Here is a 14,712-nt window from a genome sequence, read left to right on the forward strand (position 1 = left end):
ACATACAGGTCGAATAGCAGTACCCCTAAAACATACCCATGAGACACACCATTAGTGACTTTTCTCTTCCAGAATATCATTCATCCCCATATACAGCATACTGATATCTATCAGATAGCCAGTCTCCAATACAATGCACCTGTAGTTTGTCAACTTATCGTGTGGTAATCTATCAAAATCCTTTGCAAAATATAAGTATACCACTGTGTATCCATCTTCCTTGTCTAATGCAGCTGTCATTTTATTGTAATACGTAAGGGAGATTACTACATCATGACCTCCCTTTAGCAAATCCGTGCTGTCCATCAAAGATACGAGTACCACCGTTGTCAATCCAATTCTGGATCTTGGTTCTTGCTAACCTCTCCAACACTTTAACCACAACACCTGACATACAGATCAAGTCCCACAGCCTTATTAACATCTAGTTTACTCAATTCCACATATACCTCTTGCTCACTCACAATCAGTCCCTCTTCCTCCTCCATCTTGTCTTCAACTGGTCTCAAACTCTCCATGATGTCACATTCACAAGGGTGAAAGACCTTTATTAAATATTCATTAAATAGCCCAACTATATCCTCTACCACAGTTATCCTTATATCATTTTTTCCAGTCAGTATCAATCTATCACAATCATTCTTTTTTTTGTTTTTTTTTGGCTCCCTTAGCTAACTGCTGCCCATCCTGCACTTTTGCTACCCATACCAATCTAGTCGCCTTCCTAGCCTGTTCTTTGCACTCCTCTTGGAATTGATTATTATCACTCATCTTATGTGGACTCCATAATACCTTCCTTCTCTGTATGGCATGCTTAATCTCTTCATTCATTCATTTCACACGTGCCTACCTTATTTAACCTTCTGGCCCTTGGAATACATTCAGATACTGCTTCTACTAGATAGTTCTTGAATATCATCCAAGCAGCATTGAGTTTCTTTCCACCAAACTTCTCATTCCATGATACAGCTGCAAGCTGTTTACTGAGCTTTTCATAATCACCAGCCTTGCAGTTCTACATATACTCTTTACTGACAGGTCCTCATGTGACTGGCAACCACCCAGGTAATCATCTCACCGTCACTCTCAACAACTGGATGGAGATTTAGCACCTCATTCATTATTATTATTATTATTATCATCATCATCATCATCAATGGACTTTCATTGAGTCAAGAGACTCATCATGGGAGGTTCCACTCTCACATGCACAGCTCATCGTAATGCATTCACTGTTCCTGCTTTGTCACTGTTCATTGTCCCTTAGATGCATTCAGCTTCCAGGGATGGTCTCTTGTTCTTCCCCACATCTCCAGATATTCAATGAAAAATCTCATCTGTGTTAATCTGGTAATTACCCCTTATCAACTTTTATGTCTCAATCATGTCTTCCCAATTCCTTCTATCCATTAAGCTTAGTAATTTGCAATCTCTCAATCTGTCCTCATATTCCACATTCCAGAGAACAGAAACCAACTTAGTCAATTGTCTCTGATCCTTCTCCAACATCTCATCATCCTTTTGAAAATCTGGCAACCAAATCTGTGCACAGTAATCCATATGCGGTCTGATCAAAGCATTGTACAAAGGAATCAAAACATTCTTACTTCTACATGTCAGTGATCTCTGCATCATTCCCATAATCCACTATGTGATCTTCACAAGTTTAGCAAAATGTCTATGAAATTTCAAGTCCTTATTCATCACGACTCCCAAATCTTCATCTCTTCCACCTCTTCCAAAATATCCCCACCAATCCTATACTCTACTTCCCAACTTTGGTTCCCAAATTTTAAAACCTTGCATTTTGTAACATTAAACTAACATCACCACACACACACACACACACACTTGCCCATTCAGACAGTCTGTTTAGGTCCTCTTGCAATGCTACATCTGCTAAATTTCTCATAACTCTCCCCAACTTTGCATTATCTGCAGGCAACTGTATATCACCATGTAAGCCCTTTCCAATGTCATTCACATACAAATTAAACAACAGTGGCCCCAAAACAAACCCTTGGGGCATGCCACTAGTTACTTTGTCTTCTGGGATATCACTCCCCATACATAACCTGTTGATACCTATCAGAAGCCAATCTCCAATCCAGTGCACTAATCTACTATCCAACCCTATCTGTTCTAATTGAACTACTAGTTTGTCATGTGATAATCTATTGAAAGCCTTTGCATGATCTAAATATACTACTGTATATGCATCCCCTCTTGTCCAATGTATTTGTCACCTTGTTATAATAAGTAAACAGATTGCTAAAACACAATCTTCCTTTATCAAATCCATGCTGTCCATTAAAGAGAATTCTGCTGCTACTCACCCAATTCTGAATCCTTGCCTTCATTAGTTTCTCCAACACCTTGACCACAATTCTGGACAAGCAGTCTGGCCTATAATTCGAAGCCTTAGTCCGATCACCTCCTTTATGAAGCGGAAAAATTTTGCCATCTGTCTATTCCTAGGGGACCTGGACTAATCTAAGACTCATGTTGAAAATGTATGTTGAAGGTGTTGTTAGCTCCCTGGAACATTCCCTCAAGACACACGGTGATATACCATCAAGTCCCATGGCCTTGATGACATCACATTTACTCAATTCCTCATATACTTCCTGCTCACTCACCATTAGTGGTTTCTCCCCATTTCCACTACTCTCAAGTTCTGCATTATGTTACAATCAGACGGATGGAATACTTTAATGAAATGCTCATTTAATACCTCTACTATATCCTCCTTAGTGTTTATCCTCCTATTATAACTGATCAACATTATTCTCCCATAATCATTCTTCCTTCTGCTGGCCACATATCAGAAAAACTCCCTAGGATTTCTTTTAGTATCATCTGCTAACTGCTCCTCATACTGCGCTTTTGCTACCCTTACCAAGTGAGTCACATTCCTTGCTTGCTCTTTGTACTCCTCATGTAACTGATTATCTCCACTCACCTTGTGCTGCCTACACAATGTCTTTTTCTCTCAGATCGCATGCTAGATCTCTTCAGTGATCCATTTTACACCTACCTTATTTAATCTCCTGACCTTTGGAATATACTCGGTCATTGCTTCTTCTAGATAATTCCTGAGTAGAGACCAAGCAGCACTGATTTCCTTCCCATTTAATTCCTCATTCCATGATATTGCTGCAAGCTGCCTCCTCAGTTTGCTATAATCACCTGCCTTATGGTTCCACATATAACTCTTTCTCACAAAAGTACTGATATGGCTGGACACCACCCAAGTGATCACTTCATGGTCACTTTCACCAACTGGAGAATGATATGACACTTCATTTACAACAATATCTTCTGATGAGATAATCAAATCCAAGACCCTTGATCTTCCAAGACCCAAGACCCTTGATCAAATCCAAGACCCTTGAATTGATCTTCCAGTCTATATCACCATAATTGAAAGTACCTATAATGATCACCCTTTTCTTGTTAGCAGATCAGTTTGTCTAAACATTTCCTTCTCACTGTCTTCCACATTACCAGGTCTATAGCAACACCCAACTAAACATTTCATCCTGTCCACTTCCACTTCATACCATACTGCTTCAAAACCACTGTCAGTATTTGCTCCTAGCATCTCCACCCTAGATGGACACAACTCCTCTGCCATCATCAATAACACTCTTCCTCCTCCATTTGTCTGTCTTCATGAAAGACTATATATATTCCTCCATATCTGCTCCTGTGAAAATGTCATCCTCATTCAACCATGTCTCACTTATACCAACAATTTTTGGGCAAATGAACTCTACAATTTCATTCCCCTTGTTTTGAATACTTCTAGCATTTGTAAACATACACACTAGCCCATAATACAAAGCCCATCTCCTGCCAACATGTATAATGCAATGCATTAAGGGAAGGGTCACAACCCAGACCAGTTTCGCCCTTTATTGAGGTTTCATCAGTGGGAACCAGACCCAGAGGGTGGTGATACTAAGGTGGAAGTAATGGAGAAGTCATATTTCCATATACCAGTTGCCAAAAGGTGCCACAGCTTATTATTAAAATTCTCTGGATTAGAGATAAGTTGATGGAAGTTTTTTCACTTGGCTATGCTACCAATTATATATTTGGTTTAATCCTTTATCCAAGTGTAAGCAAACAAAGTTTACGCCTGAAGTACTTTCAGGACTGGGACAACTCGTGGCAAAGGTGGTATAACTTCCCATCACTTGCCTTAGTATCCCATAATGCAAAGCCTATCTCCTTGTAGACATGTATAATGCTATGCATTAAGGCAAGGGTCACTATCCAGAACGGTTTTGACCTTTATTGAGGTCTCATCAGTGGCAGCCAGACCCAGAGGTGGTGATCCACCACCTTTATATGAGAAGCTAATGAGATAAATGAGAAGTTATACCACCTTTGCCACGAGTTTCCACAGTCTCGAAATTACTTCAGGTGCAAACTTTGTTTGCTTACACAAAGGATTAAGGATTAAACCAAATATATAATTGGTAGCATAGCCAAGTGAAAAACTTCCATCAACTTATCTCTGATCCAGAGAATTTTAATAATAAGGTGTGACACCTTTTGGCAACTGGTATATGGAAATATGACTTCTCCATTACCTCCACCTTAGTATCACCACATCTGGGTCTGGCTCCCACTGATGAGACTGCAATAAAGGTCAAAACCGGTTGGAAACTTAGGTGATTAGCAACGCTGTAGACAATGAAGTTCTAACTGAGGCTCGACTGTTGCTGTTACCCAGGTAGAGGGATAATGGATGGCAATGAAGTTAACTGAGGCACAGCTGTTACTACGGGAGGGGGGGGGACAACAAAAACACAGTTTTTGATCCTTTGCATCCTGTTGGGTAATCTGGGGGATCTTATGAGGTTTTGGAGAGGTAACCCCCCCACACTTAATACAAGGAAACTGGTCTGGGTAGTGACCCTTCCCTTAATGCATAGCATTATATATGTCCGCAAGGGGATGGGCTTTGCATTATGGGATACTAAGGCAAGTGATGAAAAGTTATACCACCTTTGCACGAATTTCCCCAGTCCTGAAAGTACTTCAGGCACAAACTTTGTTTGCTTACACTTGGATAAAGGATTAAACCAAATATATAATTGGTTTCACATCTGCTTCTTACCGCTAACTTGTGCTGGCTCTCATACTGCTTACCTCTGCTAACTTGTTGTCATCTATGCATTACCGATCAACATCTCCAACTCATCACCACTTTTGCCCATTGTTGTACTGTTACCACTCAAGGACTCAACCAACTTCACTTACTCCTGTAACTAAATCTACAATCTTTTGCCCTCTACAGCTTACATTCAATGATATTTCATAATCCATAAATATGATGCACTTCTTCCACACCCAAACTCTTTCATCTCTCTTATTTTTCCTCTCCACATAAATATCCTCAATCTCTCTCTCTGCAAGCATATATACCACATTCATGGCATCTTATTATTTTTGAAAAATTCACAGCATTTGCATTCGTCTTTCACATCGTCTTACATTTCACTGCCATTTCACTCATACTGAAAACTGCACACAAGAAACACAACAAATATAATAAATACAGAATTATAACTACACTTAACACCACCTAACAATCACAACTATCATACAACAGTGTATAAAATACTAACTATCGCTAATACCACACACAATTTCAAAATTTAAACTTTTCTCTTTACTACCATCATTTATTATAACATCCTCCGATGAGATGGTCAATCAAAAGATCCTCAGTCCACATGTGCCCTGTGTTACATACTACCTGAGGTAGTTGTTCCTCAGAAACTCAAAAAAACTAATTTTCTTTACTTCCAGTTGCTGTCTCATCATGCCAATCTATATTCCCAAAATTAAAATCGCATAATGATCACTCTTTTTCTGTTTGCTTGGATAATTTCCTTATACATTTCATGGTCACTACCCTCCACATTACCAGATCTATAGCAACATCCAACTAAGTATTTTATTCTTTCTACCTGTATAGAAACCACTTAAAACCACTACCAGTATTTCCCTCTTATATCTCTACCTTTTATGGCCATAACTCTTTTTCTATCATCAATAACACTCCACCTTCTTTTTTTACCCTATCTTCACGAAATGCACCATACCCTTCCATGACAATTCCTGTAAGGACATTCTCATCCAACCATGTATCACTTATTCCAACAATTTTTGACTGAACAAACTCAGTCAGTGCAACAATTTCATTTCCCTTGTTTCTAATGCTTCTAGAATTTGTATACAGATAACAGCTCATTTCTAAATCTGTAATAAATTTCACCGTTATCAATTATTAAATATGGGTTCTCCATTCCTTCCTCTAGCCATTCTTCTCTCTCATTCCCAGTCCATTACCCTCTAAAACTGAACTGTTTCCCCTTATATCCCAAGTCATTGCATTCCTGTCATGTCTACTCATACTTTCACTTCCTCTTTGAGCACTGACTTTTCTCACACCGTGTTCTTCTATCTAACCTGAATTTCCCCCGCCCTCCATTTCCCTGTTTATTTGCATACTTATTCTTTCATCCTCTACACTTCTGCTGCTCACTTCTCCATTCATATGCACCACTTCAATTCTTCCTTCTTTACTCTTCTGCTCTTCTACATTGCTTCTTGCTCAGATCCATTCTCTGCACTCATTTTACTCCCTTTGAGCAGCATATCTCCAAAGGATTCACACCAGAACACTGAATTCATTTCATAACTTGTATATGGTTTATATGGTTAAATTTGTCCTTCAAACTCATTCCACATATTAACAACTGCACTCCTTTCTTCTCACACATTTTTGCTAATATATGATTACAATCTTTGCTCTCCACCATATCTGAACACTGGCATACCTGTGTAACACACTGACTACCTTTCCTATCACACTATTATCTTTATCCTCCTTGGCAATCTCCTGATATTTCATCTTACATTTTCCTTGTTTCCAGTGAAGCCATTTGTTCCTATTACTACTACGAACTCTTTTGATCACTTACTCTGCAATCACTGTATTCATTTTTTACCTCCAAGAAAACAAACCATATGCATATTCTCATTCACCACCACACATCTAATAATTGAATCTCCAACTTCTTTACTCCTCCATACATATCTACAATTCTCTTCATTTCAATCTACACTTGCTTCATCTCTTGTCTCATCCTCACCAACTCAGCTTTCAAATCTTGCATCTTTTTTTTTTTTTTTTTTTTTTTTGCTATCATTCACTCTTGCTGTCTTACTGTCAATCACATAAGCTTTCAATCGCCATCAATCCTGCTCGTCATCTTACCCTTAATTTTACTCTTTTTTTTTAACATCCTTATGATGCACTTCATGTAGCCTTGCCCATTAAGCAACTTCACTTTGGATTTTCTATGAATATAAATGAATGTAGGAAGAGAAAAAAGGAAAAAAAACTAAGAAAATAATTTACTTATTTAATCGGGTTTCTGTAATTTTTTTTCCGATTTATCTTTCATTTAGCTAACAATATTTTAATGTCACATTAAATTTAAATTCTCATGCATGACACCAACAACTTGACTGTTGTGTGATTACTTATGAATAAAATTTTCTTCCTATTCTAGGTTACTGAGAGTCATTCGAAGCACATTATTAACTTTAGAAGATGCAATACGAGGATTAGTGATAATGACCTCTGATATGGAATCTTTGGCAGCTAGCTTACTTATTGGACGAGTTCCTTCATTATGGGCTCGCAGTTCATATCCATCTTTGAAACCACTGGGAAGTTACATTAATGATTTTCTTTCTCGCCTTCAATTTTTACAAGTAAGATTTATAGTTGACTAATTAAATTAATATAATGAAATCCCAACTTTATTAGTTTTAACATAATCTGTTATATTCACTTTAACCAAAGCAAATTAATTTTTTTTAAGTAATTCTGCACAAAAAAATATAAATCTGTAGAATCTTAGTGCACTGATACTATACCATGAAATGGCCAAAGAAAAAAGAATAAACCTGTTAACATTGTCTAATGGTTAGTGTGTAGTTTTTTCCCCATCATTATATATATATATATATGTAGAAAGTATTTTACCTTGGGTATAATAAATGTTAAAGATACCAAGCTATTTTAAACCTGGTTTTACTCCATTTCCCAAGTAAGCAAACAGACAAACAAGTCAAGTTTGCGCCTGCACGTATTGCGAGTATAGCTGACCCTCAAAGTAATGCAAGACCAAGGCAACTCATAGTAAAAGTAGAATAAGCTGTGATCACTAATCTTAATATTTACCCTTAATGCAAAGCACATCTCCTAGAAGAGATGTATGATGCTTTGTATTAAAGGCAGGGGGCCACTACCCAGACGGGTTTTGACCTTTATTGAGGTCTCATCAGTGGGAGCCAGGCTAGAAATACCAAGATTTTAGTAATACAGAGCTTATAAGTATTTTACCAAAACAAATTACCATAAGGTGTTTTAACCTTAAATAAAATTCTCAGGAGGAGATATAAATGTAGAAAGTATTTTACCTTGGGTATAATAAATGTTAAAGATACCAAGCTATTTTAAACCTGGTTTTACTCCATTTCCCAAGTAAGCAAACAGACAAACAAGTCAAGTTTGCACCTGCACGTATTGCGAGTCTAGCTGACCCTCAAAGTAGTGCAAGACCAAGGCAACTCATGGTAAAAGTAGAATAAGCTCTGATCACTAATCTTAATATTTACTCTTAATGCATCTCCTCCAGGAGATGTGCTTTGCATATATATATATATATAAAACCAAGAAAATACAATATGTATTTCATGTCTTATATAGCAAATTTTTGTAGCAATGGATAGAACTTATAAGGGGGCAGCTACCAGCCCGGCAAACCAAGGTGGCATCTCATGGCACAGAGAGGAAAAGAAGGTGCACATTGCAATGGATACAATATTGAGAAATAAGGACGCTTCAAGGGCTGATGTTCCTCCTGATCAAACCTCTAAAAGTCACTTAAAACAAGCTATAAACAAATTGAAAATGAAAGATTGTCAGAGAATCAAAATTGCAACATGGAATGTGAGAACAATGAACAGATTGGAAAATTAGAAAATCTCAAACAAGAAATGGACAAAGGAAAAATTGATATCATATGGCTCTGTGAAGTCAGATGGGAAGGAATAGGTAATTTTTATAGTGACAAAGTAAGAGTAATTTACTCAGGTGGAGATAAAAATGAAAAAGGAGTTGCAGTTGTTTTTAATAAAAGAACAGCAAAGAGCATCATTAGCATAAAATGTCTGAATGACAGGATTATGGTGGTAAAACTGAAGGCTGAACCAGTGGACATAACAATAATGCAGGTATATATGACAATGACCATTCAGATGAGGAAATAGAGGACATGTACAAACAATTGCAAGAACTAATTAAGGAAGAAAAAAGAAAAGACTACATGATTATAATGGGAGACTGGAATGGAGTTGTGGGAGAAGAAGAGGATGGAAATGTATTAAAAAGATACGGACTAGATAATAGAAATGAGAGAGGGCAAAGGTTAGCGGAATTCTGTAAAGAAAATAAGCTAATGATTACGAATACTTGGTTTAAAAAATCTAAGAGAAGATTATACACATGGAAAAAACCAGGAGATACGGAAAAGTATCAAATTGAGTACATTATAGTAAAGCAAAAATACAAGAATAGTGTAAAAATTGCATGCAAGTATCCTGGAGTTGATACTTACTCTGACCACAAAACTACTATTCATAGAAATAAATGTGAAACTAAAGAAGATAAAAGAAGCTATGAAAAGGAAAAAATGGAACTTAGAGAAATTAGGCCCAATCTATAAGGGGGACCAGAAAGTAATCAATTTTTTGAACTACATTTTTAATATAAATTTTATTAAAGAACAAATTAACATTATTTGGTTCTATAATAGCCATTGTTAATTATAACCTTATTCCAACGATCTACTAAGTTTAGAATTCCTTTTTTGAAAAAAGTTTTTTCTTTGGAGGCAAAAAATGATATCAAACTCATTTGGATATCATCTTGAAAATGGAAGGTTTTATTTCTTATGCTGTGTTCTAAGGACCTGAATAAGTGACAGTCAGTAGGGGCAATATCCGGCAATTATGGAGGATGTGGTAGAAGTTCCCATCCTAACTGCCTAATTTTTTCTAGAGTCATTTTTGCAGAATGTGGTTTTGCATTATCTTGCTGCAAAATTACCCCCTTTTTCGATTGACAAGCACAGGACGTTTGATTAACAATGCTTGATGTAGTCGCTCTAATTGTTCATAGCAGAATGGCTGCTGTGATAGTCTTACCTTGTTCCATGAGTTTGTAATGAATAATTCCATGAATATCCCACCAAACACACAACAGAACCTTTTGTGGATGTAGTCCATCTTTAGATGTTGGAATTGGAGTTTGATTTGGAGAAAGCCGCTGTTTTTTGCATTTATTATTCTTATACAGCACCCATTTTTCATCACCAGTTACGACTCATTCCAAAAAGGGGTCATTTTGTTGTCTGGTCAACAATGAATTGCAAATCGCCCATCTCTGTGCTTTATAGTTTTCTAACAGTTCATGTGATACCCTTACACCCTGTTTAAGAACCTTGCCACTCTTATGTAAGTGCTCTTGGACAGTTGACCATGATGAATAAAGTTTCTCTGCTAATTCTTGTATGGTTTGTTTTGGATCTGATTCTACAAGAGTCTTAAGAGCATCATCATCTAGAGTAAGAGGTCGTCCAGATCGAGGACGATTAGAGAGATCAAAATTTTTTTCTGCAAATCTCCTAAACCATCGCTGGCATTTGTTAACCTTCAATACGACTCCATAAGTTGAGCAAATGATTTTGGTAGCCTCGGTAGCATTCTTTCCTTGGTGAAACAAAAACAGCATACAATGACGTAAATGGTGCTCTTCAACTTCAAAGTCCGCCATATTAAAAAAAATAATTTAAAATGAAAAAAAAAAAAAAAACAGATTTTTTTAAATAGAAAGGTAATGCTAATATTTAAATAAAAATCAAATTTAATAATTTATGTGTTATTTAAGAAAAAACAATCGGCTAAAAGTGACCTATTAAAAATAATTGATTACTTTCCGTTCCCCCTTATATTTCAAAATACCAAGGAATTTGGAAATAGATTGAAGAAAGAATTAGAGGAAACAAGTTTTGTCAAAACTGAAGATCCAGAAAAGAAATGGGAACATGTTAAAGAGAAAATAAAGAAAATATGTAAGAGCTAAAGAATAAAAAAAACCTTGGATAACTAATGAGATGATTTCTCTAATGGAAGAAAGAAGAAAATGGAAAAATAAAGACACACCCAGAAGGCAAAATACAATATAGAACTCTAAATAACAAATTGAGAATTGAAGCAGAAAGAAGTAGGGAAAATTGGCCTAAAAAAGAATGTGAAGAAATGGAAAATTATGAGAGAGTGGGAAGATATGATCTTTTGTACGAAAAAGCAAGAAGCATGAATCACAAGAGAAATGGAATTCGAGCTAGAAGCATAGAAAATAAGAATGGAAAAACCATAACTGAAGAAGATAAAATCCTAATTAGATGGAAAAAATACATTGAAGATCTATATGACAAGGACAATAGACCAAATGATTTGTCATTAGAAGATATAAAGAAGGTAAATGAAGATATCTAGGCCCCAGAGATTTTGAAGACAGAAGTAGAAATGGCCATTAAAGAACTAAAATGTGGAAAGGCAGAAGGAATAGATGAAATACCTAAAATTCCAGAATTCCTGAAATAACTTCAGAAGGAAAACTGAAGAAATAACCAAAATAATAAATTTAATTTATAGCAAAGGAGAATTACCAAAAGATTTTATGACCTTAATATTTATACCTATACCAAAGAAAAGTAATGCAGTAGACTGCAAGGATTTTAAAACAATAAGCCTCATTTCCCATACATAAAAAATACTTATGAGAATCCTAACACGGAAATTGCGTCTAAGGTGAAGAATTTCTTGGAAAAGATCATAATTCTAGTAGCAAGGCTTATACGTTGGTCACACATAACTGGTAATTAGTTTACAGAATTAACAAAGCATATAAAGTATATTAATTAAAGGTAACTTTAATGAATAACTTCTATATTTCAGCAACGTCATGTTGATATTGTTCCTAAAGTCCTAATGGTGCCCTCTGGTGGGCTAATTTGGTTGTCTTGGCAGTTGGGCTGAAGTTCTCATAATGTAAGTCTCCCAAATTTGGGGTAGTTTCATGCACCCAAATTTGTTGAGGTTTGGAACGTGTTTTAGAGCTGCTGATGATTCTTTGAATAATCTTTCGTATTTAAACTTGCTGCAGTGTATTATTTTTGTTTTCTTCCAACGAATTCTATGGTGGGTATCTAAGGCATGGTCTGCCAGCCCAGAGCGGCTGTACTGGTGAAACCGGGTGTAGTCTTTGTGTTCTGAAATCCTGATATTTGTTGTTCTGCCTGTTTGGCTAAAGTAGGATAATTTGCAGCTGCAAGGGACCTGGTATACACCAGGTAGATCTAGGGGAAGTGGTTGGTCTTTGGTAGAGCGGATAAGGGATGCCAACTTTTTATATGGTCTGTAACAAGAAGTAAGGTCATATTTTTTGAGGATATTGGTTATTTTCTCAGAGGTGCCTGGATGTAGGGGATGGTGATAGATTTGGTGTAATCTTTATTGTGGAGGGGGGGGGGGGTTGTGGTTTACTGGTTTTAGTATTTTTTGGATTTTTTTGGTGTGGTGCTAAATCAAAAGGACTACAAAGGTAAGCTTAATGCTTTAGTACTAGACCATACTACTTACCTCCCTATTTAATATAATCCTACCAGCTCTCAGATTAGAACTCTCCACAGACTCCTTAAGAAAGTCACTTCTTGGCCTGTGGAAGTCACTAACAAACTAAAACCTTATAACTCTAGACACCCCCGATTATATGGACTCCCAAAAATACATAAAAAAAACGTGCCATTACGTTCCATAGTGGATGGCATTGATTCCCCCACATATAAATTAGCCAAACATTTAGTCAAAACGCTCACACACTATACTGGTGTTGTGTCGGAAAAAGTACTGATTCACTTTTGATGAGTCATCCTTTTTCCGACCCAACATAAGGTAACCTCAGAAGGGATGGATAAGGACATACTTATGCCTCTAGATAGAAAATGTGCCTATTAATGACCTAAGAACATGTATGTATTCAGTTTTGTAAATATTAAGTGATGTTAAAGAGGCCCATAAACCAAAACAGAGAGTGTTTATGAATTAATTAAGATAAAAAAATCATGTATAATTGCTAAAAGGATGTGTATAAAGTAATATAAGTTTTAGGCCATGTCAAAGACAGTTTGCAGCCGCGGTATCCAATCAGCAGCCACCATATGCATGACGACACCACCGAGTGAGGGCGCTGTTTTGTAGTATATAAGTTTCGTCAGGGATTTGAATCGCTCTCTTCTATTCTTGTTTTCGTTGGTTCCTGGTTTCCTGAGCAGAGAGCTAAGCAGCTGTGGAAAGCTTGCCGCCATGCATAGCAAGAATTTCCCCTTGCTATACGTGCCACGTGGATCAAAGCTGCAGCTATAATGCATCCAACTTCTAGAAGAAAGGGCCACTGGTGAAATTGCACCAGTGTATAAGTCAGCGAAAGAGTGCTCATTTTAGAGTAGAACAAAAGAATAGCAGAGACGCCATTGGAGAAAATACAGTGAGGAGATCCGAGTATCCAGATAAGAAGGTCCTAAATCCACCAGATAAAGCAAGAACAGTAAGCGGAAACCTTTTGTATTAAGTTAGAGTAACCATGGAGGAAGGAGAAACTGAACTTTGAGAAAACAGCCAATTTCCGTGCAGTGTCTAAAGAACTGTCTGCATTTGGACATTTTGTCTACATCTAAGGGGAAAAAAGGCATCTTAGGCTTGAGCTGAATAGGAAACCGAGGCTTCGGACTGTTTGTGTCGAGAGAAAGAAATTAATGTCATTATGTTAAAGTTTAATTTGAATGCTAGCTAAAATTCTGGGGGAGGGGGGGATAAAGTCTGAATATAAGAAGGAATGTTATCTCATGAAATCTATGCAAGAATTGTAGAATTGGCCTGAATATATATGTATTCTATATGTGTGATAGTAATGGGTAATTTAGCATAAATTAACAGAGTCTGAGAATAGGTATATAAAGAAGTGTAAGATTTTGTCAGTATAAGAAATTTTAATGTAGAACCTTTTTGGATGTGTTAACTTAAGAAAGGGGAGGGAACTCAGACTCTTTTAGAATTAAAAGTTTAACTAAAATGTATCTCTATGTTTGTGTCAAAATAAATGTATTTCTTATGTGTAAACCAAATGAGTTTGTCATGTTTCCGTGGATTGAATTACCACTTGAAAAATCACGAACTGTGTATTAGAGGGAAATCCATTAGCAACATAAGAAACGGGACCATGATTACAAACTTCTTGATCCCTGCATTCTTTTTCTTAGTATTCTAGAATAGTATATCAGAATTCAGTTGCCGGCTGGCACAGTCATAAAATAATATAAATTTGTCGGCAAGTGAAACAACAGATAAAGATAAAGATAATATAAAAAAAATTAGAGAAAGCAAAGACATAACACTGGCAACACACCATCACACATAAAAAACTCAGCCCACTTTAAAGCCAGTATAGAAAACCTCTCGCTCCAACACACTGACATAATGGTCAGTTTTGACGTC

General features: G+C 36.6%; 1 protein-coding gene across 1 annotated transcript in view; it reads left to right on the top strand.

Moving 5' to 3' along the window:
• LOC150108468 (dynein axonemal heavy chain 7-like) overlaps positions 1 to 14,712 on the top strand; it is a 990,001-nt gene that overhangs the window by 904,636 nt on the left and 70,653 nt on the right. Inside the window, exon 41 of the mRNA XM_090390473.1 lies at positions 7,599 to 7,803. Coding sequence (XP_090246599.1) covers positions 7,599 to 7,803 — 205 coding nt within the window. The remainder of the gene's footprint in view (positions 1 to 7,598; positions 7,804 to 14,712) is intronic.

This window comes from Typopeltis vanoorti, chromosome 3 (assembly GCF_054136105.1).
Source record: "Typopeltis vanoorti isolate ZY-2024b chromosome 3, IOZ_Tvanoo_1.0, whole genome shotgun sequence".
NCBI lineage: Eukaryota > Metazoa > Arthropoda > Arachnida > Uropygi > Thelyphonidae > Typopeltis > Typopeltis vanoorti.